This window comes from Loa loa (assembly GCF_000183805.2).
Source record: "Loa loa unplaced genomic scaffold supercont3.57, whole genome shotgun sequence".
Lineage (NCBI taxonomy): Eukaryota > Metazoa > Nematoda > Chromadorea > Rhabditida > Onchocercidae > Loa > Loa loa.
In genome coordinates this window covers 284,389-297,189 of record NW_018108237.1, presented here as the reverse complement: position 1 = coordinate 297,189, position 12,801 = coordinate 284,389, and the positions used below count along the sequence as shown (strand labels likewise).

Below are 12,801 nucleotides of genomic sequence, written 5' to 3'. Positions count from 1 at the left end.
GTTACAGACAGTTAGACAATTAAGAAGGAATGGTTACTACTCAGGAATTAATTTGCTCTCCTAGCAGTTGCCCTATGACCTCGAATAACTGAAAGACGAACTGAAAAAAGAAAAAAGGTGAATGAATATGAAATCTGAAATAAAAAATGCAGCAATTTACCCAAAACCACAGGTTTTGCAGCAGCTCAGAAGATCATCCGCTGAAAGTGTTACTTGTTTCTTTCCCTTCGACATAATGCAAATCCGATCTGACATCGCTTCCACAGCAGCTACTGCCCAACATGAACCTGAACTACTTTTCAAAATATAGATATCAAATATTTGGAGCATCTGCGCAGAATCGAAAGACCTATATCTTTATATTCGAAGGTGCATTTTGTTAGAATGAGAGTCGTAAGTTTTACCGCAAGAAGACTGATCCCGGACATTTCTAAGTGAAGCACATTCTGGCCAATGTTTACGAGCATCAAATGATTCCGGAATAAATATAGTAGAGTGTCGCGTTGGTGACAGATTCTTCTTTCCATCCACCGATTGTTTCATGTTATTTACACCAAGCAAACCGTATTTCACAGTGTTGCTATATAAATTGAATTTATTCATTTCCGCCTGAAAATACACCCGCTAATGAACTTGGTGCAACCTTCAAACAAATCTACTGTTCTTTTCACATTTTATCTAATACTGACCCTCATTAATGATTTACCTTCCACAATGTTTGATGCGAATTGACGTAATCAATAAGTTCCTGGTCGGACAAATTTTCTGCTTCTGGAGCTATTTTAGTGTTTCTATACTCATCAACGACAAATCTGCAAAAATATTTAATATGCATTCTTGCAACCTCAAATCTAAGCGGGAAGCAGTACTTAAGTTAAATTAATTTGTAAAAAAAGACCATAATTTCTAGTCTCAGAAATTCCTGCTTTATCTATCTTTACAATTCACATCATGTGGAATTCTAATCGTAGCCAAAAATTGCTTACATCAGAATACACTCACCTCTTCTTTTCTTTCGAAGCCTGCCAAAGAGACTTCGTGGAACTTTGTGGATCATTGACCAACGCTACAGCTGTGGAATAGTACAAAGAAAGGAGAAAAAACCACACTAATAGTGGCAAAGGCATTCCGCACATTTTCTTGGAATTAAAATAAAATACCTGAAAGATTTGTTTGTTATGACTGTGACAGCGCACTATAGTAAATTGATGAGGTGAACTGATGAAATGAGAATGCTTCCATGATAAACTCATTTCCCAACAAATGATTCCCCACACTATGTTCTGATGTGACAGAATCATAGATCGGAGCGCTGCAACAAACTATTTGAATCATAGATCGGAGCGCTGCAACAAACTATTATCTTTGTTGTAGCCGTTATCTTATCTCTATAAAATATATTCTCAGCGAAAAAAAAAATGAAAAAAGTCGTAAAATTTTTTTTTTTAGAAAAAAAGGAAAAAAAGAAACTTTAGTAGCGAGAAATGTATTGTATTTAGGTGATTTAATTTGATGAAAATCTTGCACTAAAAATAAGCCACTGCGGTTGACAGCTCAATGATAACAGCCAGAAACTTTTTCTCCTAATTGTAAATTTTTTAATTCAAGATTGATGACATAAATAAGGGGCAAGCACTTATTCTTAATCCGCAAACAGATGGTTGCTGAAAGAAGATTCCGTTCTTCCTGGAATAGACGAACGAATAAGACTGAACAGTTTGCGTCAACTTTAATCATTTTGCACTTTGCTGAAGCATGTAATAATAACAAATGAGTTCAAACTATATTCCTATAGTTTCTATCGCAAATGTAAATAAAAGAGAAGGGCGGTCTTGGCAAGTTTCTGAAATTCATTGCAATAGTTGCAAAGGCTAAGAATCTAATCAGAAAAGCGCATGGGTTAATATAAATATGAATTTGAGTGTAAGTATCGTCAAACTTGCGCTTCAAACTAAGGAAATCGGTTGAAATCGGAATTGGAAATGAATTTATGAACTGCTACGACTTTCTAGTGAAAACATAAAGTGAAGAAAGAGGGAAAAGAGTGCAGAGGAGTGAAGTTGATTAACAGGAGGGGTTAAGAAGGCATCTGCACAACTATCATATTTGAGCCGTTGATAGACATCCGGAAATCGATTGATAGCTTTATAAAAGAGGGGGAGAATCGTGACCTCCAGTGCTGGGAATTATAATTTCAACGTCGTTCTCTAATCTGAACGACACAATAACAGTGTTTTGAGCAGCGAATAGCTTGTCCGGGATTTCCAGCAAAATTCGGGATAAAACCTTTCTGTTCTTTCTTGTTTTCATCAAATGTTCCAATTTGTACGGAGAGAAATCGGACAAAATGATTCTTTTCGTCCTAAAACAGTTCATATCATAGAAGTTTTTGTAAGTCGAACTGCCATGGTCTCTCCATTTAAATAAATTTAACTTTTTCAGTCTCAAAATTAAATTTATTCCGGTTTCTTAAATGTTACATTACTTCTATTAGAACGATTGCAGGTATTGTGCAGATATTTTACAGTGCTAAGTTTCAAGATCATTTAATCATACAGTAATATAAAATCACAAATGAGAAATAAAAAACGGAAAATATGTTTATCAGCGAAGTAAAAGATCGCGCGTAGAAGCCAACGGACGGAAAGATGAACTTTTAAAAAACAGAAAAAAATGACAAGATGATTTGAAAAACAATTGCTAAGTGAAAGATGGATTTAACTTTTAATAGCCAATGAGTAGATTTTAATGTCCAAAAAAAAAAAACCATAATAATATCAAGATCTTGTACTTGGGTTTTTTTCTTGAAAATTTAAGAATCCCCGAAGACGAGAAAGGACGACTGCATATGGAAAGCTTTTTCTAAGTACAAAATTTCTTACACTGTCAGTTGTCATAATGAATGAGTTAATACGGAAAGACTTGACAATTACTGTGGAATATGAGATCTGTAAATAATTTGAATTTGGAGAGCAGTACCTCTGCATAAAACTTATCCGAAACGAAGAATATCACCTGGATTATTTTTGGTTGGATCAGGTTTGAAAAAGAATTATTATCTTTAGGGGAACTGAAAATGTTAAGAGTTCTCTTTAAATATGCAGTATTTGTTAGTTTTATATGTTTTAACTGCTGTTAGTTCTTTCCTATTGTATAAAAAGTTCTCTGCAACGAACGGCTGCTTGCTCGATGAATTAGTTCAACAGGTGCCACTTCCCAGCTATCATCATTTTGTTCGTCGTTTATCCAACTCATTGAAGTTTCGTCCACTCATCCTTTTTGTATTGGAAGAAAATGCTTAGTGGAGAGCTACATTTAGTTGGAAGCCGCAAGAAAATATTGAAGGCAGGGTTCAAAGAACGTTTACAACTAATGGTCATTAGCGAAATCAACAAAAACCACAAGAATTTGTATTCTGAATGTTAAGTAGTACAAAAGTCCGATATGACTGACCACTGGTTACCTGTATCATTGAGGATGACTAGCAGGGTCATGAATTTTCCATTATCTTCGCTTTTGTGATACCCTATTAAATTTTAAGATCGCATAATGTTTGATTAGACCAAACAGCTATATTTCAGGTAGAAAATGACGACATTACTATTATGGATCAGTCAAGCAGTCTTCGTTTTTTTTCTTACAATTTTGTACCAAATATTGGTGAGCAATTCCTGAATTTCTTAACATACCTCAATAAAACACGCATAAGTCCCATAATGGTTCTCGGTTGTCCACTTCAAACGAATAATTTAGAAAAAAGTGCCTAATGTTAGAATGAGATGGATGTGAAGAAACATTCAAAAAACTATCAATGATAAAACTCCATAATTAAATAAAAATAAGTAGAAATATATAACTATAAAATTGTTTCATTTCAGTCAGGTGTTATAATTATCATTTCATTAGCACAGTGCTCACATAAAAAGCCTCAAGTTAGAGATCAGGAGGAGAAAGCTGAGGTAATACTGATCTTTTCATTACTTTCCAAACTATCAAAAAATGTTAAAAGATTTAACTTAATTTGCGATACTTGAAAATTTACTAATAACTAAGCAAAAAGTATTCCTTTTTTCATTCTAACTTCAAAATGTCAACATTTTGTAATTAATGAAATTCATCAATAAAACGAAAATACTGTTAAAATGCTTTTAAAATACACTAAGCACTCTATGTAGAACATTTGCTTTAAAAGAGGTGTCATTCAATACCAATGTCACATGTGAAATTGTAGGAAATAAATAATTAAACGTAATCCTTTTACCAATAATTTCAATTCATGTATGAAATACTTGCATTTGGGATAGTGTACTATCAATAAAATTCAATTGCAGTTCTTAAGTATTCTTTTATCTGCCTATTTCATTAATCATTCAAATACTGCTTGCCAAGGAAAATTGAAAAAGGAAGAAATGAAAGTAAGGCAGCACGTCATTCACGTTGAAGCGTTATGAGTAATCATACGATCACCTCTTTTAGATAAAGAAAGAAAAAATCGGAAATACTCCAGCACCAGAGGAGAAAATGGTAGAGAAACAGGAAAAAGGTAGCAATCCGAATGAAAAAAACAAGGCAGCACCGGAAGAACAACATACTTCAGCCGTTGAAGATGGTACCTGAATGTTGGATTATTAAAGTTCTGGTTTAAATATCTTTAAGAAGTGATCCTTCCTTAAAAAGCGTCGCTTTCTCATGTATTGATTGCGTGGTTGATCGCTACTCAAGAAACCATTATCATCCTGAAAGGGAAATCAAAGTTGTTTGATTTTAGTAGATTCAATTTTAATCTTAATTTTAGAAAAAGTCTTAATTCAGCAAAAGTCCTAATTTAGCCGAAAAAGAAAAAGAACGGTTAAAAGAGGTAGAGGAAAAACGCATTGAAGAAATAAAACCTAAAATAATGAAACGAAACGCTAAAGAGGTACGAAATTCGGTGTCTTCTTTGACCAAAAATCATTTTTAACATTCGCAGATTTTTGATAACCGGTGACCAAGAGTGTCACTTGAATGATACAAAGCCGCCGATCTTTGAATTCCTCAAATAAAAAAATTGAAATTTCAAGATTTTAAAAATTTCAAATACTTCAGCAGACTTGTAATAGAAAGAATGGAAATGTCTGACATCCGATATTTCATTTATCGTTCACTGTTATAGGAAAGAATAGCGAAAGGTAAGGAAACACGTGGCAAAGGCGATTATCCAACCATGGATGATGTATTGAGCGACTGGGATTCTGAAAGAGATGGTAAAAAAAAAAATGAGGTGAAGTTAGGATCTTGTAATCAACTGCTCTATATGATCATATTAGAAGTGAAAGCTGTTATGAAAAGGAATCAGAATCTAATTCTAACATCTTCAACCCATTCACCATTCTATGCGTTCTAGAATTTTTTAATCCTTGTCATAAGTGATTACACTCGGACGTTCTGTGCCAAGCCAGTCAAACTGGCTCTCATCTACTAATTTTATTATATTAGCAAAAATCAAATACCAAAATTAATCTCTACCAACTTATGAAACACTTGACTTCGAAAATTGTCATACTTCAGAATAAAAATCCAAAAAAAAGAATGATACGACAGTCAATAGAACCAGTCCAGGCTAATCTTTAACGATTTGGATTAGACTAACCAAGCAAATAGATATAGGGGACAAGAAATTTCATTAAATTTGTTATAGGATGATGACCAGAAATCAAGAGCCAACACAAATCTTGAAGACCTTGACGACCTGAAAAGGGTTGTACTACTATTTTCCTTACATTAAACAATAAATAAATCTAGTGAGAATTATGTAATTGTCATAGGTTAGCTATTAGATCTCGTGCTTAATCACTGCTTGGAAAATTGATGTTATAAGATGGAAAAGTTGGTGGTTTAGAGTCACAGGAAAATGTTTTATATGTCTTTTTTTTTTATCGGAATGAGAATCTCCTGGATTAAATCCATAATTTGCATGACAGCTATAAGAAATGTTTTGAGAACGAAGAAAAAAAACCAGCGGAAAGTGGTGGTGCGGAAGAGAAGAAAGAGGATGAAGGCGGTAAAATTTGTTATTTCTGTACCGACCGTTACAACAAAGCCTAGTTATCTCTATTTGCTGACAATTGAAGTAGATTACGACGTAAGATGTAATCTACAACAGATTACGTCGTAAGACCCTGCCCTTCATGATCTCGACTGAAGATGAATAAATATTGTTCGCTTTAAGGGATCCTACTTAAAGCTTTCAATAGTCCTGATGAAGACTGACCTTGACTAACCAATTCCTTGAAGGTGAGAAGAAAGGAACTGATAACAAAACGAAAGATGGTAGAGGTATTGGAAAATATGCTACAAAAGGCAGTAAAAGAGACAACAGTAAAAGCATTAAAAAAGTGGACAAAACAGCAGGCAGTCAGGTAAAGAGATTTCCATTTTTTAAATTATATCACAGATTTCATGAAATAAGTTGATGACCAACAAAGTGCAGGCGATTTTCTCGCTAATTTGGATCAACCATCTAATTGCTAATGAATAGTATTAACCACTTATCATAAAAATTATCAGGAGAAATGACGACGTCCCCTGTTTATTGCATATATATTCCTTGAATACTCTTCTAAAGTCCACCTATTCATTGACGAAGAATATACGACAATACCAACTGATCCGTCCGAATCATTACATTTTTCCTTATACGATTGTAAATTATATGTTCATAGTATGTAACAGAATGAAACGATCATTTCAGCGATACGCCAAATGTTCCTGAATTTGGATGAGATCTAGACCTAAGCCATCTGTCCCTTAATGATTTATCCACCCCATATTATTAATATTATTAAAATAATGCAATTAGAACTAATCAACTCTTCCGCATTACACTTCCTAATGTTACGAAATACCTTCCAATCTTAACTTTTATCATTTTCAAAACATTAGAATCAACAATAAAAGAAATAAAGGTTTGCAAGCTGCAAAAATCCAGCTGATCTTCTGCAATAATTAATGATAAGTATGTAAGCATACGGCGTCAAAATAGAGAGTAATGAAATTAGTGACAAGCTTTGGACTTTAAAGAGAAACTTTGGGAAGCTAAAATTTGAAGCACATTGCTAATAATCCTAAAAAAACTTGAAGATTATTGTGGAAATATTTGGCCGTAATAAAAGTACATGTTATTTAATACCTTGAAGGAAAAAAAAACTAGATTTTTACGTATTCATGAGCGGTCAAATTCTTTGTATGCTTACATAACGTAATAAGGTCACTTCATTGAAAGGAAGACGTTTGCATCTAAACATTGGGGACCCATTCCATTCATTGCTTAAAGAAGTTTAATTAAAGTTAGAAAAGGGAACAGTAAGTTTGTTAAGTTTGAAGTGGTAATTTCGATTATCAATTTGCCGGCCTTGCAAACTGACATATTTGGAGAAACTCGTGAAGTCATTGAGAAAGAAGGAAAACAAATTAAATACAAAAAACATAATACATTACAATAAAAAATAATAATAATGATCATAGCATATCAATGCAACACAACAAATGAATAAAACTGATAAAGTAGTTATTTATGAACATCGGAACGAAAAAAAGATTCTCCCTCTACCCTCAGTCTATGGCTACCCCTTCTTTAGCCTAGTTCAGGCCAAGTAAACTTTATTTTTTAGTGTACCTTTTAAAAATAAGAATAGCTAATTTACCTATTAATCTTCTTCAAAGCCTTTGTATAATAAAATTAATCACTTATCTCGAGGACTCAATTTCGAAAAAGCGAAAAACCAGGGAATAAGTTCTTTTTCAAGTAATATCAGCAGACCTAACGTTTTTTGGCGACTACTACACTAATTCTCCGAGGTAGAACCAACTTCTGTAAGAATGAAGGACCATCGTCAAAGATCATCCTACAATAAGGAATCAGTAGACCCAGGAAACTGGCATCCATTGTGGACAGGCGTTAAGCTTCTCCACAACAAGCTCCAACTGTCGAATTGTCTCATCAATGTCGTTATTCAGTATCACATAATCAAAAAGATGTCCGAATGCCTGCCGTAAAATTTCACTTTCACGCAGCAAACGTTCCAAACTACCATCTGGCTGTAATATTTTATTACTGATGGCTGCAAATGAGTTTTGTAAAATTTGAAATTTTGGAATCCTAAGAAATGAATGACACAGTTAACTTCTGTGACTTTTCGAGAAATTTGCGTTCGAAAAATCTTAAGCAAAAGGCCAATACTTTCGGAAAATTCTAGAAATAAAGGCACTGACACCATTGTAAAATCGTCTTAAAATTTCCAGAAATTTACAATTTCCGTTCAAAAACTTACATCTTGTAAGCCGTGTAGATTTGGTGCAGCGATAAAAACGACAAATGGAGCATACTCAGCTGTCCTAAGAACTTTTAGCGCCTGGAATTTGTTGGAATCTATGAGAAGAAAATATAGTAGCAGCAACAACAATGACATGGCAGAAAATCTAAAATTACTTGAGGTTCAACATCCAAGATAGCCATTTTTCCTGTCCTGTGAATATTGCGAATTGTTTCCAGTTTAGTACCATACATGCACTCCTCGTGAGTTCCATACTCCAAATACTCATTTGCCTGAATGTCGGCAAGCATGCAATCATTGGACACGAAATAGTAATGTTTCCCATCAATTTCGTCTTTTCTTGGTTGTCTTGTTGTATCTGTAACAAAAAAAAATTATGTAAATCCAAAAATGTTAAAAAGTCAATGAGTCACAAAAATACTCCTCCCACATGCATAGACCAGGAGTCAGGAGATGCTTCCTTCTCTCCCAAAAAGATTCCACTCGAATTCCACTCCATATAATCTTTGGGGTCAACACTAATATTCATCAGGTAATCTATTCAAAGTTTTGGCTTCACAGTTAGAGAATGATCCGGATACTTACGCGGTATAGGATAGGCAAACCTTTGTGGATGCCTATGAATAAGTGTATTTTTGATATGCCTTCGGCCAACACCATGAGCACCCAGCAGTACCAACGTTTTACGTCTGTAAGTTGCCAACCGTACCACCTAAAAAACACTCTTCTGAAAGTTAATCTTTCAATTCTCAATAAATGTCTTCGAAGGATAAAACTGAAATCTTGTCCTCCAGAAAGACAACAAAGAGTCAAAAGATTTAAGTGAAGAACGGAAGAGACAGTCTCTACCTCTTCATAAGTGACGAGATCAAGTTGATCGAATAAAGCGGAATGTTTCTGAAGATACTTTGTTGTATAATATTTTTTCTTCTTGTTGAACCACATACAATGCGCTAAATTAGAATTAATCATTGACGCTCAGAATTATGAGGTTGGCAATTTATAAATGATATTTAGCAGGTTCTGCATACAAAGCTCACTAGCATCTATCAAGAAAGGATCAGGCTGAACAACTCTTAACATTTGACGATTCTACGTTCTACTAGACATACAATCATGCTATCACTGGAAGGACCTGAGATCATGAGGCCTGTGAAGGATTCATTCTACATTTGGGTACTTCATGCTGGAGATCTGATGGTAACTGATGCTCCTCAATGTACCATATCATTTCTTAACACTTATGCCGAGGAATGGCCAGTAGTTCTTTTTTCAATTATAGAAACTTAGCGAATTCGCTAAACTAACTATTATCTTTAGCTCGTTCCATAGCCAAGCAAGCAGTTCTCCATTCTTGCAACTCTGGCGACGGTATTAAACCAGCAACGGAAGCACCTGGAGTATAGGTGCCACTGGGACCACCACTTCCAAGAGCTGGAAATTGAGAGATATATCGCGCTTGCCACCAGTTATGGTCATCTTTTGATATCACCTGGAATAATTTATTATCACCAAACTGCCAGTATATTTTTTCTTACTAAAACGGTTGCTAGTCCAGATGGATACATTAAAATTAATTAGTAATCCACATTTAATTTTTCCGCATTCTAATCTGTAAAAGCTTAAAACTGAACATAGTCAATAATATATCAATGAGACTTAGCAGCATTCATACCTGAAGAATGTCGCCAGTTTTAAATGGAACGCCAGCTTGTGGACATGGAATTAAGTCATCTTGCCCCGGATCATAGTCAAACTGCGCTCGGACAAATATCTCGCATGCTGGTGGTGCGCTGCGATACGACGGAACTATCTTGAATGTTACCGCACCACGCGCATCACGCAGCAATCGCTGCAGCATTTCAACGCTTTGGTTCAACACACTGACACCATTGATTTCACGAATTTCATCACCAACATGAAGAGTTGCTGCAATTCATCAGTAAGGAATGGGAGCAAAAACACTAAAGGTTATTGGGAAAAACTTATGTAACTACCAGAGAAGTTCGAATTTCGGGTTAAAATAGCTAAAAAATTGCAAGAATTTTTGGTTGGATAGTTTAAAACGGTATAGAAAGCTTATCGTTCAATATCTTAAACGAAGATTAGAATGGCTTCCTACTTCTAACAAATACTATCGAGACTAAAAGATCTTAATAAGATTAGAATACCGAGGAATGGAAAAATCCTTTTTAATTATCCTCAGAAGATCAAATACTTTCTCCTGATTAAGTTGGACGAGTAATAGAATCCACGTACCCTGCCTATGTATTAGTCCTCCATGCATAATTCTGGCAACTTGACATCGACCATCTTCCGTTACCTAAACACTAATATTCGACACTTTGGAAAAAAAAGTTTTTATGAAGAGAAATCGATTTGATTCGAAAAATGATCACAAGATGCAATGTGGAAATCCTGCAGTATCATATAACGAAAGCTTACTTTCAAAGTAATTCCCATTGGTTCGTCAGTATCCTTCTGAAACTGCACCAAGCGTACCCGACTGACGGAATCCATCATCAGATCGTCATCATCATTAAGCACCGGTGGCATAAACGATTGCGGCAATTCGTTCGCCGCAGTGCCAAATGAAGGTGTAACTGTCTGAGATGTTTGCGCTCGCAGTACACCACCGTTAAGATACGAAAATGGTAACTGTGATGATGTGGATGCCTATAAAATCGATACGATACAAATATGTTTGAAATCGATAGTCATAATAGGAAAGGAAATAAATTTTGGAAAAGTTTAGCGAGGAAAAGTCTGGAAGAAAGGGAAAGAAAGGGAAAAAAGAAAAAGAAAGAAACAAAGTCTCGGGAATAAATGCCAATATCTGATTAGTCCATTCAATGTGAATCAAAGTCAAATCAAATTCCTGAAGGCTCCTTAAGGTATTGACATGGCCGTAAAGCTGTTCTGATCAGAAAGGTAGCGAATCGAATTTATTATTCTGTGCATTTTGTGAAAGATACATGATGAACCAACCTGAACGGATATTTGTGGAGGCGCACTTTGTTGCTGATGCATTATCCTATTTCCCTCATTGCCACCCATTTCCACCGTGGCGCAATTGCCACTAGCACTACCCTCATAAATTTCATGAATTATTACATCGTATGCTTGCAGTACTGCCTAAAAATCCAATTTCAATAAAAGTCTTCTCCAACCTTCCTAAAGCATACTGAATTAAACGGTTTGAAAGCCGAGGAATCACCTTCATAGTTTTCCTTTTTCCTTTCAGAAAATGAAGCAGTTTAAAGCTCTACACGATTAGATACCGAATTCTGACGTCGTAAGCAGTTTTAATAACCTTATTAAACTAAAAAGGAGGAAGTAAAAGTAAACGTAGGTTTTATTAATTAAGCTTTAAACCTGGATTTCTTGGGATTCAAGTAATTGCCGTAATTCTTCTACTTCAGCTGAGGGTTGTAAGAACCCACCGATTTGTATACACAACTAAAAACATCCATCGTGATAAGAAATATTTAAAAATAAGTTTTGTAGGGGTTGAAGAATTTCAAAAAAAGACACGTCTGAGTAAACGGAAAAGCAATCAGTTTTGAGAGCGGTAAACAAACAAACATAAACAATTGAATATTAAAAATAAATCCGAGAATAATCAAACCTCTTTAGCATATCTGGCAGAATCATGCTCTAATATTAATGGCTGAACCGACAAATTCGATATTCGATCATACAGCTGCAAAATTTTTAATTTATGCAATGTCTATTTAACAGCTGGCTTAAACTGAAATTAGATTTTGATAGTTGAATCAAGTAACGTCTGGGCTGAATTAAAACTTTTGTTGGATAATTATTTAAAAGATGAAAGGGAAGCAACACGAAATCTATCAACTCTACTTCATGTTTTCTCTGTTTACCAATTATCAACTTGATGGATTTGATTAATCTAGTGGAATCAGATCTAAACTAAGGCTGGAAGTAGAATAAAATTTTTTAAATCCTTTCAAATCCAATGACTTCCCAAATCATTAAGCATTTTTCAAATCGAAAGCAGCATCTACATAATAAGTTAATTAAACAATCGATGACCGTTTCTATTCAGCAAAAAAACATCAGGTTGTTCGAAAAATAGTTGATCTTATGTATAATTATCTAGCTCTTCTATTAAGATAACAAATAATCATATTTACATAACAAAATAACTCCTTAGCTGCTCGGAACACTGAGAAAAAAAAGAAATGAAAATATAGTAAAGAAGTGGTGATGGCAAATCTGATGAAAGAAATTCTCGAGATATTAATTTTCACGAATTATTCGTAATTTCTTGTCCAAAAATCCGTCAACTTCCACTTCTTAATCTACACAATCATTGGGAAATCTAAGATTATAGGAAAAAAGAACTGGATCGGGAAATACCAATGAATACAGAGAACTAAGTGTATATATATATATATATATATATATATATATATATATATATATATATATATATATATATATATATATATATATATATATATAT

General features: G+C 34.4%; 3 protein-coding genes across 3 annotated transcripts in view; 1 reads left to right on the top strand and 2 right to left on the bottom strand.

The window, feature by feature from the left end:
* The window catches only part of LOAG_17287 (cysteine endopeptidase), a 4,117-nt gene extending 2,951 nt beyond the window's left edge, over positions 1 to 1,166 (bottom strand). The window contains exons 1-3 of the mRNA XM_020449947.1: positions 1,003 to 1,166; positions 707 to 812; positions 405 to 609 (exon numbers count right to left, since the gene is read on the bottom strand). Coding sequence (XP_020306461.1) covers positions 405 to 609; positions 707 to 812; positions 1,003 to 1,136 — 445 coding nt within the window. The 5' untranslated portion in view covers positions 1,137 to 1,166. The remainder of the gene's footprint in view (positions 1 to 404; positions 610 to 706; positions 813 to 1,002) is intronic.
* Positions 1,167 to 3,588: 2,422 nt separating this feature from the next.
* Positions 3,589 to 6,084, top strand: LOAG_08354 (hypothetical protein; the record flags this gene model as incomplete). The annotated part of the gene is made up of 7 exons (XM_003143882.1): positions 3,589 to 3,660; positions 3,879 to 3,959; positions 4,477 to 4,609; positions 4,830 to 4,918; positions 5,153 to 5,260; positions 5,678 to 5,737; positions 5,980 to 6,084. The coding sequence occupies 7 exons, from the start codon at positions 3,589 to 3,591 to the stop codon at positions 6,082 to 6,084; spliced, it is 648 nt and encodes a 215-aa protein (XP_003143930.1).
* Positions 6,085 to 7,760: 1,676 nt separating this feature from the next.
* The window catches only part of LOAG_17286 (CAMK/CASK protein kinase), a gene marked incomplete at its 5' end in the record, with an annotated part of 16,504 nt that continues 11,463 nt past the window's right edge, over positions 7,761 to 12,801 (bottom strand). The window contains 12 exons of the mRNA XM_020449946.1: positions 7,761 to 8,076; positions 8,310 to 8,390; positions 8,468 to 8,670; positions 8,898 to 9,024; positions 9,162 to 9,265; positions 9,621 to 9,804; positions 9,988 to 10,241; positions 10,572 to 10,635; positions 10,758 to 10,988; positions 11,301 to 11,447; positions 11,688 to 11,771; positions 11,941 to 12,015. Of these exons, the coding sequence (XP_020306460.1) occupies positions 7,897 to 8,076; positions 8,310 to 8,390; positions 8,468 to 8,670; positions 8,898 to 9,024; positions 9,162 to 9,265; positions 9,621 to 9,804; positions 9,988 to 10,241; positions 10,572 to 10,635; positions 10,758 to 10,988; positions 11,301 to 11,447; positions 11,688 to 11,771; positions 11,941 to 12,015 (1,734 nt within the window). The 3' untranslated portion in view covers positions 7,761 to 7,896. The remainder of the gene's footprint in view (positions 8,077 to 8,309; positions 8,391 to 8,467; positions 8,671 to 8,897; positions 9,025 to 9,161; positions 9,266 to 9,620; positions 9,805 to 9,987; positions 10,242 to 10,571; positions 10,636 to 10,757; positions 10,989 to 11,300; positions 11,448 to 11,687; positions 11,772 to 11,940; positions 12,016 to 12,801) is intronic.